The sequence below is a fragment of the Rhipicephalus microplus genome, chromosome 8 (assembly GCF_043290135.1).
Source record: "Rhipicephalus microplus isolate Deutch F79 chromosome 8, USDA_Rmic, whole genome shotgun sequence".
Classification (NCBI taxonomy): domain Eukaryota; kingdom Metazoa; phylum Arthropoda; class Arachnida; order Ixodida; family Ixodidae; genus Rhipicephalus; species Rhipicephalus microplus.
In genome coordinates, this window is record NC_134707.1 from 103,673,577 (window position 1) to 103,691,596 (window position 18,020).

The window sequence follows — 18,020 nt, forward strand, 5'->3', positions numbered from 1 at the left end:
CTGCCTATTATCTGGCGTCGCTAATAAACCCCCTTGCAATATTTATATATTTATACTTATTTATATATATATATATATATATATATATATATATATATATATATATATATATATATTTATCTTAATTATTATATATTCTAATAGATGAAGTGCCTCGACGTTCACCGCACTACAAGCGCCTATCATCCCTAGACGAATGGAATGACAGAGCGCATCAGCCGCACCCTTGGTAACGTGCTCTCTATGTACGTCTCGTAATACCACTCCAATTGGGCCCGAGTGTTCCCGTTTATCACGTTCGCCTATAATGCCGCCATTCAAAGCACTACTGGGTTCTCTCCTTTTTTTCTCCTTTACGGACGCAAACGTTCTTGCACTATGGACACCATTTTTTCATACAGACCTGACTCCTCCGGTTCCACGACTCTGTTTTAAGCCGCTACATACGCTGAAGAATGCCGCCAACTGGCAAGATCATTCACAACCCAAGACCAAGGACGCCAAAAGCACCACCATTACGCATCAATTAACAATATTTCTTACGATCTAGGTTCATTCGTCTGGCTGCATGTCCCTTCTGCTTCACCTGGCCTTTCTACCAAGTTGGTCCCCGAGTGTCATGGCCTATATCGTATACTACAAAAAATGTCACCGGTGAATTACTTGATCGAGCAACTGGATCCATCTTCTGAACAACGTCGTCGTGGCCAGGAAATTGTCCATGTGTCGAGACTTAGACCCTGCTACGACCCTCCCGTGTTTACTTGTCCATAGGTCGCCAGGAAGGCTCCTGATTTCGCGGGAAGTAATTGTAATGAATCTGAATAACGAAAGCTCTGCTGTTACTGAAGAAGACGATGGTGGTCGGTGGCTGTAGTAGTAGCTCGCGCACGCCGCTCACCGGTAGCCTGACCTGTCTCATAAAGCACCTTTCACCAAGCTGCGCCTGAACCTTTCTCGACGTACAACACCTCTATTTTAAGTGGCGAAGGAGCCGGGGTTCCCATCAACCTTGAACTTCGCAATCGGACGCGCTACCTTTACCGTCACCATGACTGCTACTAGCCCTTCTCAAGCTGCCCCCCCCCCACCCCAACGACAGTCTTCTGTACTGGCGTGCCTAGGCAACGCGGCCCACCAATTTTTCACGGCAACGCCGAACAAGACTTTGAGGACTGGCTCGTCGAGTACGAAATCGTAAGCGCTTCCAACAAATAGAACGCATGCGACCAGCTAACGAACGTGCGCTTTTACCTCGCTGATGTGGCCCGCCTCTGGTTCAAGAACCACGAAGGCGAAATCACCGACTGGTCTGCCTTGAAGACCACCATCGCCGCGGTCTGCGATCGCGCCGCCGTGCGGCGGCTTCGCGCGGTACGACGTCTGCGTAGTCGAGTCCAGAGCAGAGACGAGACCTTTAAAAGTTACATCCAAGATGTCTTGTCTCTTTGCAAGCACGTCGATGCATCTCTAACCAAACACAACAAAATCAAGCACATCACCAAAGGAGTTGACGACGATACCTTCCAGATGCTCGTCGCTAACAACCCACAGACTGTCAGCGACGTTGTCCAGCTGTGTCAGGAGTACGCCGAGTTGCGTAAGACGCATGTCTTGATTCGCAGGGCCACTGAAGACACAGCTGAAATTTTCGCCCTCGTGCACGACGCCGCTGCTGATCACACCTTCTTACTGCCCCACATCAAACAATTCATTGGTGAAGAAGTTGCGCGTCAACTTTCTCTTGTGGCCGTAGCATCCGAGCCAGTGCCCTCGTTAGACCCACGTCTACGCCAGGTCACTGAGACACAGGTTACGCAGGCACTGCCTCCGCTGCTGTCGTTGCTAGACCCCCAGCCCCACCTGTCTCTGGCGCATACCGTGGCACCAGGTCCTCCTACCCTATGATGCTGCCTACATAGACGGCAAGCCATCCTACTTCGCCCCCTGCACCTTCTGTGATTAAGCCATGGCGCACCTTCGATAATCGACCCATCTGTTTTGAATGCGGTTTTGTGGGACATATGGCACGCTACTGTCGCTGTCACAACTTCCAGCCTCCGGACCATGGGGATTCTGCAAATTACCATGCTGCCTAGAATTCCCAGTGACCATCTTCCCCTATTGCCGAATCGTTGTCCCTACGACGCCCTGTCAACTCTCACCGGTCATTACCACCCCGTCACCGATCTGTCTCTCCAATGCTTCGGTGCACGAGCCCCACTCGAGAGGACAACTGACAGCCGCAGTTCCGGAGGCAAGAACTGCATCGTCGTCGAACTCTCCAAGACCTCCTCTTTGTCCGCCCGACAAAATTGATGTGCTAGAAGAAGCTGTTGCTGTACACGCACTTGTCGACACAGGCGCCATAATTTCTGTAATTAGTGAAAAACTGTGTCGCGGTTTGAGAAAAGGTACAATACCGCTAACGAATCTTGCTCTGCGTACAGCAACCTCCCATTTCATTGCACCGACGGCTCAGTGCACAGCGCGTGTTATTATTCAAGACGTTTGGTACGCCGTCAACTTTGTTGTTCTTCCACGTTCATCTTACGACGTCATACCAGGATGAGATTTCCTTTCTATCCATGAGGCCCTTGTCGACTGCGCTCGTGCTGAACTCACGTTGACGAATCCTTGCCTTGATATCGACCACCACAGTCTCTCGAAAGTGTTTGCCGCAGCTGATGTCCGCATCGCGCCTTTGTCCGCCATTTTAGTTCCAGTGTTTTCTCCTGCTGCCTCTAACTAGACGCTCCTGTTTCAACCAACTATAGCTAGCGCGCACCACCAAACCATCATCCTCCCGTTTGCCGTCATTAACTTTCCCAATTATTTGGCGGTACTTTATGCGTGCAACGTCTCTGCTTATCCATACATACTGCTACGCGGCGAGTGTCCTGGGAGCCTCGAGACCTTAGATTGTATTTTCGAAGACCCGATGTATCCAGACAAACCATTTCTACCGACTTGTGCCATTACACCCGCAACTGACGCCAATGACCCTGTGGGTGTATTCCGCAAGTCCATTGATTGCCACCTCACACCTAGGCAGCAGGAACAGCTGATCAAGCTCCTCCCGCATATTCGAGCCACGTTTAACTACAATCAGCCTTCTTTAGGTCGAGCGTCATCTGTTGTTCACCGTTTAAATACCGGGCAAGAGACACCATTACGACAGCGTCCATATCGTGTGTCAACTGCCGAACGCCGTGTCATCAATGAACAGGTCGACGATATGCTGAAATGTGGCATAAATGAAGCGTCAAGCAGTTTCTGGGCCTCTCCAGTTGTACTGGTAAAGAAGAAGGACGGATCCATCAGGTTCTGCGTGGACTACCGACGTCTCAACCGAAACACGCGCAAGAAGTATATCCGCTGCCACGAATTGACGATGCCTTAGACTGCCTACAGGGAGCCAGATTTTTCTTTTTTTAGATCTGCGCTCTGGACACTGGAAGGTATTCATGAGAGAAGCCGATCGCGAAAAAAAAAACAGCTTTCATTACGCCTGACGAGCTGTACGAATTCCCAGTCATGCCCTTCGGCCTCTGCAACAAGCCAGCTACTTTCGAGCGAATGATTAACTCTATACTTCGTGGCCTCAAATAGAACGCTTGCCTTTGTTGATTAGGTGACATTGTCGTATTTTCAACTGATTTTGTAACCCATTTAACCCGCCTCGAGAAAGTCCTCACTTGTATCTCCGCCGCGGGGCTGCAACTGAACCTCAATAAGTGCCAATTAGCCGTTCGAAAGCTTATGACCCTTGGCAACGTGGTTTTGAAGGACGGCATTCTTCCTGTCCCTATCAAACTTACAGCTGTTTCAGCGTTTCTCAAACCGACCACAATAAAACAGCTCCGAAGCTTTATAGTCCTTTCCTTCTACTTCCGGCGCTTTGTCCGCAATTTCACGATGATCATCGCTCCTTTGACCTAGCTCCTCGCCGGCTCTAGAGACCTTTCGGCCTGGTCTGCCACCTGTGACGATTCTTTCAATGAACTGCACCGCCTCTTCACGTCGCCACCTGTTCTGCGACAACACGACCCATCACACCCACAGAGATCCACACCGACTGTAGCGGTGTCGAGTTAGGCGCTATTCTTGCGCAGCAGAAAGACTGCTTCCAAGAGTACGTGGTTGCCTACGCAAGCCGAACATTTAGCAAAGCCGAAATCAACTATTCCGTCACTGAAAAAGAATGCCTCGTCATTATTTGAGCGATAGAGAAATTTCGACCTTACGTGTACGTGGCGCGCTTTTGATGTCGTAGTTGACCATCACGCCTTCTGCTGCTTATTGTTATTGAAGGATTCAAGTGGTCGCCTCGCCCGATGGGCGTTACGCCTTCAAGAATATATTATTCGCGTGGTCTATCGCTCCGGCCAGAAACATTAGGACGCAGACGCCCTCTCACGTTCGCCCCTACCCCTTGACCCGTCCTGCTGCGAAAGTCTCATCTGTGACGCCACGGCTGTCACCATCGCCTACATACCATCTGAGACACGCAAGGACCCTTTAGTTGCTTCAATTATAGATATCCTGTCTGGGCGGACGGCGTCTCCCTCTGCTCGCACATTGCGTCGGCAAGTCGAGCACTTCACCATTCGCGACGATGTGCTGTACCGACGCAACTACGCACCCGGTGGACGTCAGTGGCTACTCGCGATTCCATGTCATCTGTGATTCCAAATTTGTTTCACGTTTCATGATGACCCCCAATGTGGCCACGCATCTTTCTTGAAGACTTGTTCTCGCATACGGCTCCAATATTGCTGGCGTGGCATGTACCGTTTTATACGACAGTACATTCGGGCTTGCTCGACGTGCCAGAGACAGCAGACTCCCCTTCATCACGTCAGCGGTAGCTTATTACCTTTACCATGCCCATCCCGACCATTCGACCATGTCGAAATCGATATTTATGGTCCCCTTCCCAACACTGCCGACGGTAACCGCTGGATCATAGTTGCCGTCGACCACCTCACGCGGTACGCCAAAACTTCATCCCTTTCCCTCGTCTTCAGCAAAAGACGTTGCCACTTTCGTTCTTCATAACATCGTATTACGTCATGGCGCACCTCGATAGCTACTGACTAATCGTGGTCGTGTATTCTTGTCACGCGTCATCCCAGCATTGCTGCGTGAGTGCCACGTCGTTCACCGCACTACAAGTGCCTATCGTCCCCAGACCAATGGAATGACAGAACTCTTCAGCCGCACCCTTGGTGACATGCTCTCTACGTACATCTTGTTAGAGCACTCAATTGGGCCCGAGTGCTCCCGTTTATCACGTTCGCCTATTATACCGCCATTCAAAGCACTACTGGGTTCTCTCCTTTACGGACGCGAACCTTCTTGCACTACGGACACCATTCTTTCGTACAGACCTGACTCCTCAGAGCCCACAACTCTGTTTGAAGCCGCTACATATGCCGAAGAATGCTGCCAACTGGCAAGATCATTTACAACCCGAGACCAAGGACGCCAAAAGCACCACCATGATGCATCAATTAACAATACTTCCTACGATCCAGGTTCACTCGTCTGGCTGCATGTCCCTTCTGCTACACCTGGCCTTTCTACCAAGTTGGTCCCCGAGAATCACGGCCGATATCGTATACTACAAAAAACGTCACCGGTGAATTACCTCATCGAGCCACTCGAACCACCTTCTGACCAAGGTATATATATATATATATATATATATATATATATATATATATATATATATATATATATATATATATATGACGCTATGATGACTGGGTGACGCGGCCTGGCTCATACCCGATGTTTTTTCCTTTTTGCACTACTTCCTTCTCTGCCTCTACCAACTATCGCTTCATACGTTACACGATTCCCCCTCCCCCCGAAAGATGGCACTGGTTACAAACTATAACAAATTAAAGAAGTGAATGAACAAAGCAATGCCCAAATTCACAGTTTCACGTCCAGACGGAGTTCCACAATCTCACTAAATCTTCAAGGCCAATTGAGCAGTCCGATGAATTTTATGACAACTCTGGTGGGCGAGGTTGACTATTGCGTTCTGGCCAACAGAAGCATGCTTTGAGCGTGGAATCAGATGGAAACACAGCCGGCATTCTTGCGATGAAGGAACGTGGTGTGATGGCCTTGAAGCATGGGCTGGATGATTTGCGCAGGTGTCGTGCTATTTGTCTTGATTGGAACCCATGCGTCACCACCCGTTTGCGTGCTTGTTGACCGAGGCTGGTGCGGTGATTTATGCGTCCTTGCGGAATACAGGGTATGGTTTGGCGCCTTTCGCGACGTTGTATATCGTGTTGCCTGAGTTTTGATTTCGACTGGAGAAAGCTTACTCGACGTCCCTTGGGAAAATATCCTGGATTCGATGCTTTCTTAGTTTCGAGCGAGAAATCTTGAATATGTCGTCGGTTTGGTTGACACGTTTGTAAACGGCTTTTCATAAACCGCGTCTGTTCTTCCGAAGATGATTTCATTCGTCGTCGTCCTTCTTTGTATAGCCCTTGGAATCTCTGTTGTTCTTGGACTTGCTGGCATTGATGATGTTGCTGCGAAAAGACCTTAGGTGGCAGCCCTTTTTCACCATGACACTGACTTTCTGGGCAATTGAATGTGGTGTCGAGTGGGCAGGTAGTAGTCTCTAGGCTGTTGTGTTGCATTTCGGGTAATGCAGGTAATGCTTCAGAGTTGACAGATACATCATCAGGGGCTTCTTCGCTGTTCGCTGCGAGTGGTTCTTGCTCCTGAATCTGTATGGTAGGTTCAGGGCTTGGCTGAGTATTCTCCGAGCTCCGCAGCTCTATCCCGACCATTGTGAGCGTGCTAGATGTGAGGTGGGCGTTGTGAGCGACGAAAGAGCCAAGTGGCAGAAAACCCGGAGGTAGCCAAATTGTGCTAGATGGAAAATAAGCTGATCCAATGTGTGAAGACTGATTTTCACTCTTTGAGTCGTCATGGCGTTGTTCGGCATTTTCCTCAAGTGTCAGCTGGTCTACCATGAACAAGGCGTCCTAATGACACGAATAGTGACTGTTAGGAGCCTTTGAAGAGCTGCGTCGAAGAAAACCAGGTGGTGGACCATGTATGCGAGACGACGCATGAAAGGCATCAGTAGGGTGAGCGACGTCTCGTGTCGTATGTTGAAGCGATGACTTCGGAAATGCTGCCTTTCGCGCAGAAGGGATGCGCGCTTGACGGTTAGGTTTTTCCGAATATACGCATGGCCTTCTGTAAGTAAACGCATGTGCCACTTCGTCTTGAGGCACTTGTCGATTCGCGCTGGACTTTAGAATGCTTCAGGACTGCTTAGGAAATTGACGATAGTGTGCAGTTGTCTCTAGATGGTTGGCAATGAGTAAGTCTTGGTTATAGTCATTAAAACGGGTAATCATCTCCTCTTTGATTTTTTGCCATGACTCGTCGTTCTCGAATATGTGACTTAGGTAAAATTGGAATGCCTCACCGGTGACGTAGTCGCTGAAGCTCGTAACCACCTCCCGTTCCGACCAAGATGCAGCGGTAGCGTGGAGTTCGAACAGGTTGAACCAGTCCTGTACGGGTTCGTCGTCCGCTGATCCAGTGTACTTAGGGATGTCGAGGTCAGCCGATGGTTCTGTCATGGTGCTGGTCGTTGTCCTCCTAGGCGATGATTCGGTAGTTGTCACACCTGTCCCGTTAAATAGGGAGGCGATCGCCGGGCTAATTCCAAGAGCCGAAGTATCGGCCCCCCGAACCGCACCACGAAAGCGTGGACAATTTTGAAGTGGTCCTTTTTGGCGCGCCAGCGGACGCCGGTTGTGGCCCAAAGAACAAGTCAGAGCCGAGAGTTGATAAACAAACAAATTATATTCTCAATAATGGCAGATCGAAAACAATACACAAAAATGCACACTCCACAATAGTTGCATACAATATGTCACCAATCAAACCAATCAATCAACGTATTACACAATACAACCAACCACACTTGAAACAACGGACACAGACAACAATACGCACTACAATGCAGTCGCATGCATTGAACAACCAAGACACTCAAAGACTAAAGAGATATAAACCTATTCAGTCCAAAGTTATTGGAACCAAAGTCTAGATGATACTCTTCCGAGAATCACTCACTCAAAGTCCAGCGTTGTTGTCGTTCCGCAACTCTCGAAGTTTCTCTTCCAGGAAACCTCCCGTCTTCAATTGGCCACTCTTCAAACTTCAACTTCTTCGCCGGAACACGTCGGCTTCACACACGCAGCTGTTGCCACGCGTCCTCGCTCGATAGCGGTAAACACACGCTCTTGCCTGTAGCTCGAGCCTTCACCAGCAGGTGGAAATCCTCTTCATCTCCGGCTTCGTCCCTACGGACCAAAACCTTCGCCGACTACACGGCGGAATCCCTACGCGCTCTGGCGTTAACATCCGTCTCCTCCTGCCTTCTCGTCTCGGCCGCTCGATTAAATACCTTCCGCGCCACCTTCCAGAAATTTCTCGTCATTTCGTCGGCGCGATACGCAGCGAAGGCTGGGAAGAGGGCGAGACGGTTGGAACGCCCTCCGCGGCAGATGACTCAGCTCGGTATGACCACGCCTATTTCCTTCTGGAACTTTCCAGCGCTTGCTCGACCGCCGTTGTGGGGTGAGGAGGTTCGTCGTCGAAGCCACGCTTCCAAGGGGAGAGCGCGCGCCCCGGGGAGCCTTGGATGTTTGTTTTCTTTTTTTTCTTTTGACCTGGCGGCGTCTCTTTCGCGCGTTATCGCAAGAATTTGGCGGCGCGCCCATTTTTAGCGCTCGTTCTGTGACAGTAGTCAATGTACGGTCAGGGCGTCTTCTGGGGAACTGCGTCGATGATGAGTGACTGATGAAGGGGCAGGCAGGTCTCCATCCTGTCGACTCGTGTGACGCTATGATGACGCCATGCTCCTTTCGGACATGTTCATTCATCACAGTGCGGTGCACACTCACTGGACAGTCGAAGCAAAGCAGAAGGCTCAGACGCATCGAACGTTGCAAGCTACCAGGCGCAAAAACCACTCGCAGTGAACTGAGAAGAAGCCCCTGAAGAGCTTCGTGTCGTTTCTGCGGCACCACAGACTTGCCGAAATCTGCAGTTAAAACCTGGTAATGCCAGGTCACCTGTGGTATCTCCATACAGTGCTTACAGCTCCAAGAACCGAAAAAATGCAGAAGTAATACATACACCAAACCTCGCACGCAGCTGTCTGCCCGAAGCGTCCATACTGGAACACCTTACCGAAGTCTTTGAAGAGCATAATGATGGCACATTACCAACTATGCCCGATAAGCAAGACACCAGCTCACCATGCATCAGCTGTCTACAGGACGCGTCAAACCTCGAAGGAAATGAATGCCCGATTCCAGAAGGGGCGCCACTACAGCCATCTCCTGAGCAGCACCAGCAAAGCAAGCAAAACGAAGTTCACCAACTCAGAAAACAACAAAAGAGACTGCAACGAGGACATCGGCGAACGCCAAATTCAATAGAAGCGCGTTCACCAGTTGAAGAACATCGAAAAATAAGATCTAAAAACCAACAAGACGTCAGACACTTTCGGTAAAAAAAAAGGCGCCAGAAACGCTCCCAGCGCCTGCTATTCCGCCGACTCCAACACCACAGAGAGCGCCGAGAAAGACGCGGAAGCACTGCTTGCAAACCGCAAGCACTCAGGCACTGCATCACAGTCTGTCAAGAAGCACGCATTTTAGAAGCAAAGCATCTGTCGCAGCCACGCCTCAGAATCCAACGCATGAGACATCCGACCTTCCAACGCTACAAGGTTTCCCAACCTTGTTCGTTCCTCAATACTAACCAGGTTGTGCCATCATCATTTTTAACGCTAAAGGCATTGTTATGCTCTCCAGAACGAAACAGCCAACCTCGCCCACCTGAGATCTCCTAGATTTCACCGGACTGCCTTTCCTGTGAACATTTTGTGCATGTGCATGGAACCGCTGTGTGGCATGGAACTACTGCATTTTCTGGCATTAATTTTCTTTTATTATAAGACTCCATTTGTTCACGCTTTTTAGATTGTAGCTAGCACATTCTTTCGTGGGGAGGAGGAATCGTATAACGTAAGTAGGTAGTGACTGAAGGTAGAGGCAGAAGAGGAAGAAGTGAGAGATGGAATAAACATGGCGTATGAGCCAGGCCACGTCTCCCACATCTAGCGTCACATATATATATATATATATATATATATATATATATATATATATATATATATATATATATATATATATATATATATACGGTAGAAAAAGAGGTCGACAAACGTGCGAATACACAAGTTTTACTAACGTTTCGGCAGGTGCGCCTGCAGATGGCACACAGGGCACATATAGAAGCCGCTTCTTTGCCTATCACACGGCTAAGTCATTATCAGTAGTTTAAGAAACAAGATTATATATCACCAAAGGTACGTCGCTACAGTGCATATACAACTGAAAACACGTATCATTGTACAATAGTGAATTGGCACGTATTAGATACCCTACAACTTGTGTGGAATGAAACAGGTCTGCAAAATAACAAACTGCGCACGCAGTAGCTCACTTGGTCATACGTATACATAATAAGGCACGATGGCTGCAGCTATAAAACACATTTTTTAGTTATTCATAACTAAAAAAACATTCTTCCAATTTTGATTATGCCTTTAACTCCGCTTCTATTTATAAAGGCGCCAAACATAAGTATCTATGTGTTAATTTGTGACTTGACCAACAATGGGGCGCTTATATTCATCACATTACATCATCCGCACTGAAAAGTTGTTATTTACAAAAGGGCGAATGCAGCAAGCAACAGCCGACACAAAGTTACTGGCCTACAATGCACATATCCACCCCATTCTGCAGTACGCAAACACTGCCTGGTTCCCCTCCGCCCCCCCCCCCACACACATAAACTTACCGGCAAGCTCAGAGGTGTTCAACAAAAACACTTAGAATCATTTTCAACAAGTTTAACCGGAGAGATTCGCCTACGAAATTGCTCAAAAAGGCTAGATTACTAACCATAAAAAACGGGTGAAATTGGCACGTTTAAAGCTATTGTATTAGGTATTGCACAGTCATTTAAAAATAGAGAAGCCCCGCTACATAAAGCTAACCAAAGCTAGAACTGCCAGCCACACTCACTCTCTTACTCTTGCCCCTTTTAAATGTGACACAGATGATTTCAAGTGCACATTCTTCCCACTTGCTATCTGAACCTGTCCCTTTCCATTACGAGTAGCGCTCCCCTAGCTACTTTCTCAAAACGAGTAGAATGTCACAAGAACTTCATACGGTGGTGCGCTTGATTGCCTGTTTTGTTTTTTACTCAATCAAAGTACCAATATGTGTTTAGTTTTGAAAAATATGCTCCTATGTGCAGTGTTTTTCATTTGATCTTTCATTTGTTGTAATTTTACTGTGATTTATCACTGCAAGATTGTTCATCTGTTATACAATCACTGTAGAAATGACAGTATCAATAAATAAATAAATGAAATCTATAAAATATGACAGGCTCAACAGACAAAAACTGTGAATATATTTTTCACCGGAATCACGTCTTGGGAGCACCTAGCTCAGCATGATGTTACCATGACCTATCAAGTGCATTGCCTACCCTGATATGATATGTTCCTTCTATGGTAAGTAGTCACTGCAAATCATGAGGGAAAACGTAGTGGTCAGTGTCTACGTGTGGCACATCATCGGTTGACTTACAAGTACGTTCGCCACACTAGGAAACGAATATTTCCTATGTGTGTATTCTTTTGATTGTATGTCGATATTAAATTAGTTAAAGTGAAACAAAGAGAAATGGAGCCATTAAATTTCCCACCTTTCGTCTGTTCTATTCTGCAATCAACTTCTCAAGTATGAATGTCGAATTCCCACAGCATTCCAATCGCAAACGTTCTGTTAAATTGGGCAGGTAGCTTTGCTCCTAATATCTCTACCCACATGACTGATATATGGCGTTTAACGTCGCAAAACCACCATATCAATATGAGAGACGCCGTGGTGGAGGGCTCCGAAAATTTTGACTACATGGGGTTCGTTAACGTGCAAGCAAATTTGAGCTCTCAAGCCTACAGCATGTCTGTTCCCAGAGGATCGGCGTAGGTGGTCTACGAAGAATAATTAAGTCGTCATCTATTGTCATGGCTTTAAACGTACAAAAATATCCAATTCTCAACCAGGACTCTCTGAGTGTGCGAGAAATGATTGTGCAAGGCGTTCAGTTGCACACAAGACAAAGTGTATTGAGTAGCAAAGCAAGAGTCGACAGTCAGGGTACCCACCATCGTAGCCCAGATGTGATACTGCGCTTGCTCAACTTTGCAATAGTTAGCACCATTAGACATCTCAGAAAACCGGGACAGATTGTTCAGCATTTAAGGACAGTATCGCAAAAAGAATGTGATTGTAATTAAAATTTCAATAACTGGAGAATAATTATTTATAGTTCTTCGGTTATCAATGGTTTCTTAACTCGCTCAAAGCTGCAATTTCACTCGAGCATACCAACACATCAACTCAAATCGTGGGGGAAGAACCCTATGCTTAAGTGAGTACCTGAATAGAGAAATTCTTTGCGTCATATATGTGTGATAAATTTGTGAAGTGGAGCCACCCTAATCCTTAGACGAGGACATGAACAGACAACACACCACTGTACCAGACATTGAACGGTTAATAAAGCTTCCCTTCCAGCCGTTCATAGCGAATTCACTACTGCATGAAATCCACTTTGAGCGCACGAGTTCAATCTGGTATGCAGCGTGACCACCTTTACTGCGCATGAGCAACAATTAGCCGCATTACTGCCAGAATACGCTCATGGACAAGCGCGTTTCTTCGTGTATAAGGGGCTGAGTAAAATGCAGTTCTCTTTACACTCTCTCAGCAATCATGTAATGGCATAGGGGAACGTGATTCAGCCAACGCGCCATCAACCATCGCGTTGTTTCCGAGTCAGAGGGCACTGGCACATGGTAGCACGTTCCACATACGTGAGGGGTTGCGTAAAAGACCGTGGCCTCCCTCTCTCTCACTCTCTCATCTGTCACGTGCTGGCGTCGGGGAACGAGATTCTCCTGACGTGTGATTAACTCACGACACAGAACGCCTACCAGTTTAGAGAACGGAAACTGTACCTTTGGCCTGTTGTATCAAAATAACATGCAAATACGTAGCGGTGGCGTACTGAACTGCAATACCACGAGGCGAGATGGCGCTAGTAGTACTATCATCATCATTAAACAGACGCATTTTTTTTGCTGCAAGTGGGGGGCCCGCGGCTGGTTCGCCCTGCTTGCTTCCTCTGGTTTTTTTTTTTCGTTGCCCAATCGCGTTTCGCGTCTGTAATTGTCGCCAGGGTACCTAGCTGGCCTCGACTGGCAAACACAACGTCAATCAAGTAAGGTTTGCATTGTTTATTGCGAGTTTCCAAGCCGGTACAATCAATGTATGCGGGCGGGTAAGAACAAAACAAGTCACTCATACACATCGAAAGCTTTCAACCCATGTGTAAGGACTCTTGAAAGCTAACAAGCACATGCATATAACTGCACATCGAAATCACTGAATGAACGTCGCTCTCATTGTGTTGCGGCGCTCGAGTTTAATAGTGTGGCTTCAGGACAAGGGTCCGATTCTGCCGTCAGATGCGGCGCTTGCCCCGTAGTGTTGATCTTGAAGCGAATGCATGATGTGGAATCGGGAAGGAAACTTGTACATTGCCGATAGATAGCTCGCGTAGTTAAAGCAATGTAGTTTTGCTATATTTGTTAAATAAGCATTTGCGAATGCGTGCTTTTCTGAATCATTCTCGCTCTGCAATGCTACATTGAGTACTTCACAATTCTGCAATGTCGCGTCGTGTCGAGAGGGTATGCACTAGTTTTATTACTCAGCCGTGAGCCCATTTTATAGGTATTATGTATTTAGGGGATGGGCCTAAAAATTTTTCAGGCTTGCTACATTTATTGTTAGAGTTAAGTTACACAGTTACCACAGGTAGAATTTCTCGTCGCAGGTAATGACCAGTCTGCTGAGTATGCAGCGAACATGTATGCTAAAGGGACACTTCTGAGCTGTGTGCTTACAGATCGAAAAGGCCTAATTCTAAGAAAATAAGCTTCAGGTCTGCATTGTACAATTTTGTTGTCTGTACATCTTTGTTGGTACTCTTACATCACACTATCTGCTCAGCCCTGAGTACAATCTTTTTTTTTCTGCATAGACATATCCATAGAACTTGAGTACTCTCTTGCAAGCAAGCACTTCCGAAATCAATTGGTGGTGCATGTTGTGAATCTATCCGAATACTGGATCAATAAAGGTCACATTTATTACGCAATTGTTATTATGTTTACTTTTTTAGTATACTTGTGCTTGAAAATGAAGTTGTTTTCTCCCCGCTACTTTTAGAGGTTAGGACTGGAAATACGTGCTATTTATCTTGCAGTGTGGCTGTAGATAAGTGAAGATCATGTATTTTCAACTACCTGCGCGATTTTCTAGATTTTTTTTCATGACCGTAGTGCACAGAATTTCACTTCGTAGTGGTAGACACCGTAGTTATGACAACTTCATTTAAACAGAAGCAGATGTGCGCAAAGAAATCTGGAACGTTTTTCTGCAAAAAAAAAAAAAAAACAGTACCACATGCAATGAACACAATCTTGCTCTTCGTAACAGCATTCACGTCTTTGAGGAAGCTGTGCAGCAACTGCTCATCACCTTTATGATTTATTATTTTAGGAGCCCATTGAACATATGTGCAAAGCTAAAGCAATTGAGTGCAGTCTTATGAGCTTTGGTGCATCTTTTTGTAAACATGTATGAGCTAAACAGTTATTTAAGACAAAACAGTTCTGGGTGTTGTTGGTAAACGGTCACAAGGCACAACTAAATGTCGGAAAGCCTGTTCATGTCCACCACTGTGGGTGTGTTCATTATGTAATGCAAACAATAATTTCTGACGGTTCACATGCCAACTATGAAGTGATCGTGAGTCGTACAGTAGCGGGCAAATTTAGATTGATTCTGGCTTCCAGGGGTTCAAACAAATGACATTGTAGCCTCACAGAAGACAAGACTGCTTGTCGAAACATTTGCCTTGACTCCTTATGTTAACATAATTTTCACATTTACAAGCTTCCATCTTTTAAGGGTCAGTTTAGTTTACCTGCACCAATCCGAACTGGTTCACAGCTGTGCACGAGAAGTTCAGAACTTGTGCGGCAGAAGTTCAGCGGTGCGGCATCACAAGTGAATGACAAGGTGCCGACAAGATGGAATCCTTATTTTTGTTCGCTTAATTTAATGAGGTGCAAACATCTTGGCAAAACACGCCGCAATTAGAGGGGTGGGTACAGCACCTACGTCTAATGCTATGTTGTTTGTTAAGCTGTGTGAGCGGCTGCACCGAACCATCACCGTCAGAGCAGAAGGTACAGTAAAGTCATGAAATAGATTTGGTGCTGTACCTCTCCTGCGCTTTTTTGAAATGAATGGCAAGACTTAGAAGATGCCATTGCTGCGCCACTGAAACGAATGGTGAGGTGCAGCACTTTGTAAAATGGATCATGTGGTGCAGGCGAATTGAACAAACCCTTAATCAGAGAAGCGTCTTAGCGTTTCACCCCCATCGAAATATGGCTACAGTGGCTGGGATCAAACAGTGTGTTGTTGAGCTCAGCAGCGCCACACAATCTAACTAATACTGTTACAGTTTCAACATTATTGAAGTGTATATTCTATGCCACGGTAGGCAGGCAATGCTTGTAGCCAATCTAAAGCACCTCTCCACGATATGCGCGGTAAAACATTCACAAATACAGCATTACATGTGTGAGGTTAGAGATGACCTGTTCTAATGGACATTCAGATGTTGCATCGTGCTTGCAGAGTGGACATTCGGGAGTAGTCGTCCTGTCATTGCATGGCAGTCTGGAAAAACAAGTAACATCACCAAATATCAATGCATGAAATCAATGCATAATCAATGCATGAAATTTTCCTAGGTAAACAAATAAACTGAGTAATTAGTAAACAGCAGTATTTTATACATATACGTAGTGGTACCTCATAACACGTATATCACTCAGAGCTGCTTCTTTACAAGCCATGTCATGTAGCAGGTTCCTTGCCCAGTGTACACATTTGCTTCCGTGTCAGGTGGGCCAGGAGGCCGTGGCAGAAAAAGAAGTATTTCTCATTTATGTGACGCTACCTTTGTCACACTATAGCAAAACCAGACCCATAATTATGTGATATTTCTCAAGTGCGACTGCAGTAAACTATTAACTAGTAGGTTTTTTGCACTAATACATGGGCTAGCTATGAAGACACATGCAAAGCGACAGTGGTTTATTTGCCTTCTTTTATCGCAACGGCCTGGTTGGTGTTACCTGGTGATAGAATTTCAGAATTAACTATTGAGTCAGCAACTCGTTCCCACGTGAAGCCGGGTGTTCATCCGATGAAACGGGTGTTCATCTGATGAAACCTTCAACGATCGCTTCATTCCCCGAAAGTCACTCGAATTCCCTTCGCGAAAGCATTTGAACGAGTCAAAATAAACAGAATGAGAAAGAATGTGTCGGTCGGCAGAGGCTCAAAATATTTACGGCGAAACGAAACAGTCCGAGACACCTCCAAACGTACCGTGAGCCGTTACCTGCCGTCGCAACCGTTGGCTGCCGCAAACTTTGAAATGAGGATAATGATGACGAAAGGCTGCTACGTACTGACATCGAGTCAGCTGGAGCAAAAACTATTACAAAAAGTTGACGACGCAGCATGCGGGTTATGCGATGGTTTCTGTGGGTCATATAAATACGAGAATTGAGGAAATGTTCCAGGTTTTTTTTGTCTGAACTTTCGCAGTGAATAACGTGGTATTTGCCAAACATGTATTTTTCGAAGAACGTTGTGCATTCGCATCGGTGCGCCACCTTTTCAGGTGGCGATCAGTGGAGAGTGGGTTCCGTGATCCCATAGAAAAGAGCGGTTCGTTCGGCAATGACGCCTACCACCCACCACGGAGCCCAACCTGTGGATGTGGCACGCAATGTAAAATCTGCTCAACACCAGTAGTACGCCCTTACTATTAGTGAATAAGGCTTGCCCTAGGTCAGATATCCACAAAGGGTTAATATTTGCCGCCGGAAATATGGGAAGTCAACAGAAGAGAGAAGTAGACAGGACAGACAAAAAGCGAGAGGTTAAGACAAAGTTGTAGAAAAAGAGATATAGGAAAAGTCGACTGCCGATTTCACCTGGGTGGGTCAGTCGAGTGGCGCCGTCTACGTGAAGCCGGTGCCAAATGGGTGTGTTGTCTCTGCCGGGGGGCCTTAAAGTTCAAATCAGCCGGCATCGGCTGAACCCGCAGGATTCCCTCTTCCCCGGACACCGCTCAGCCACGTACGGCTAGGCGAGGAAAGGAGGGAGTCAAAACCTCCCCGTTAACTTGGGTCTGTGATGTTGCTACACACCTAACGCCTGCTTGCGCAGGTGCCCCTGTGGAGAGGAACAATCTGCGTTATTGCCCCTTTAGCTGTGATACAGCTACTTTGAAGAAAAGAGCAAAAATATTCCCTAATAATTTGTTGCAGATAATTTGGGCCTTATTTTATGCATCTTGTTACACTTATTATGCAATATTATTGAATTTATATTTGGTCAATGTTTTGTGCCATTGTGCAAAACAAGCCACACGATTTAGTTGAAATACGTGGCGCAAGGTTGCAAATGAGAAGAAAGAGGAGAGACAGAAAGAGCGCCGACCACTAATTTACTTCTTTGGAAACATTTCAAACGAAGAGGCAGACGCTGAACCTAAAAATGCCTTAAGCAGTGCCAATGAAGTAGGCATTGCCTTTTCACGAGCTTACACGAACGCCCTGCTTCGCTGCGTGATGCGCAGCTACACACTTCAGCACTGGAGCAAACCGGAACAGTGACACCAGCGACTTCACAAATGGGACCCGGAAA

General features: G+C 46.7%; 1 protein-coding gene across 1 annotated transcript in view; it reads right to left on the reverse strand.

Moving 5' to 3' along the window:
- The window catches only part of LOC119185877 (solute carrier family 22 member 7), a 47,469-nt gene extending 29,937 nt beyond the window's left edge, over positions 1-17,532 (reverse strand). The window contains exon 1 of the mRNA XM_037434733.2: positions 17,306-17,532. Within this exon, the coding sequence (XP_037290630.2) occupies positions 17,306-17,403 (98 nt within the window). The 5' untranslated portion in view covers positions 17,404-17,532. The remainder of the gene's footprint in view (positions 1-17,305) is intronic.
- Between the last annotated feature and the right edge of the window lie 488 nt (positions 17,533-18,020).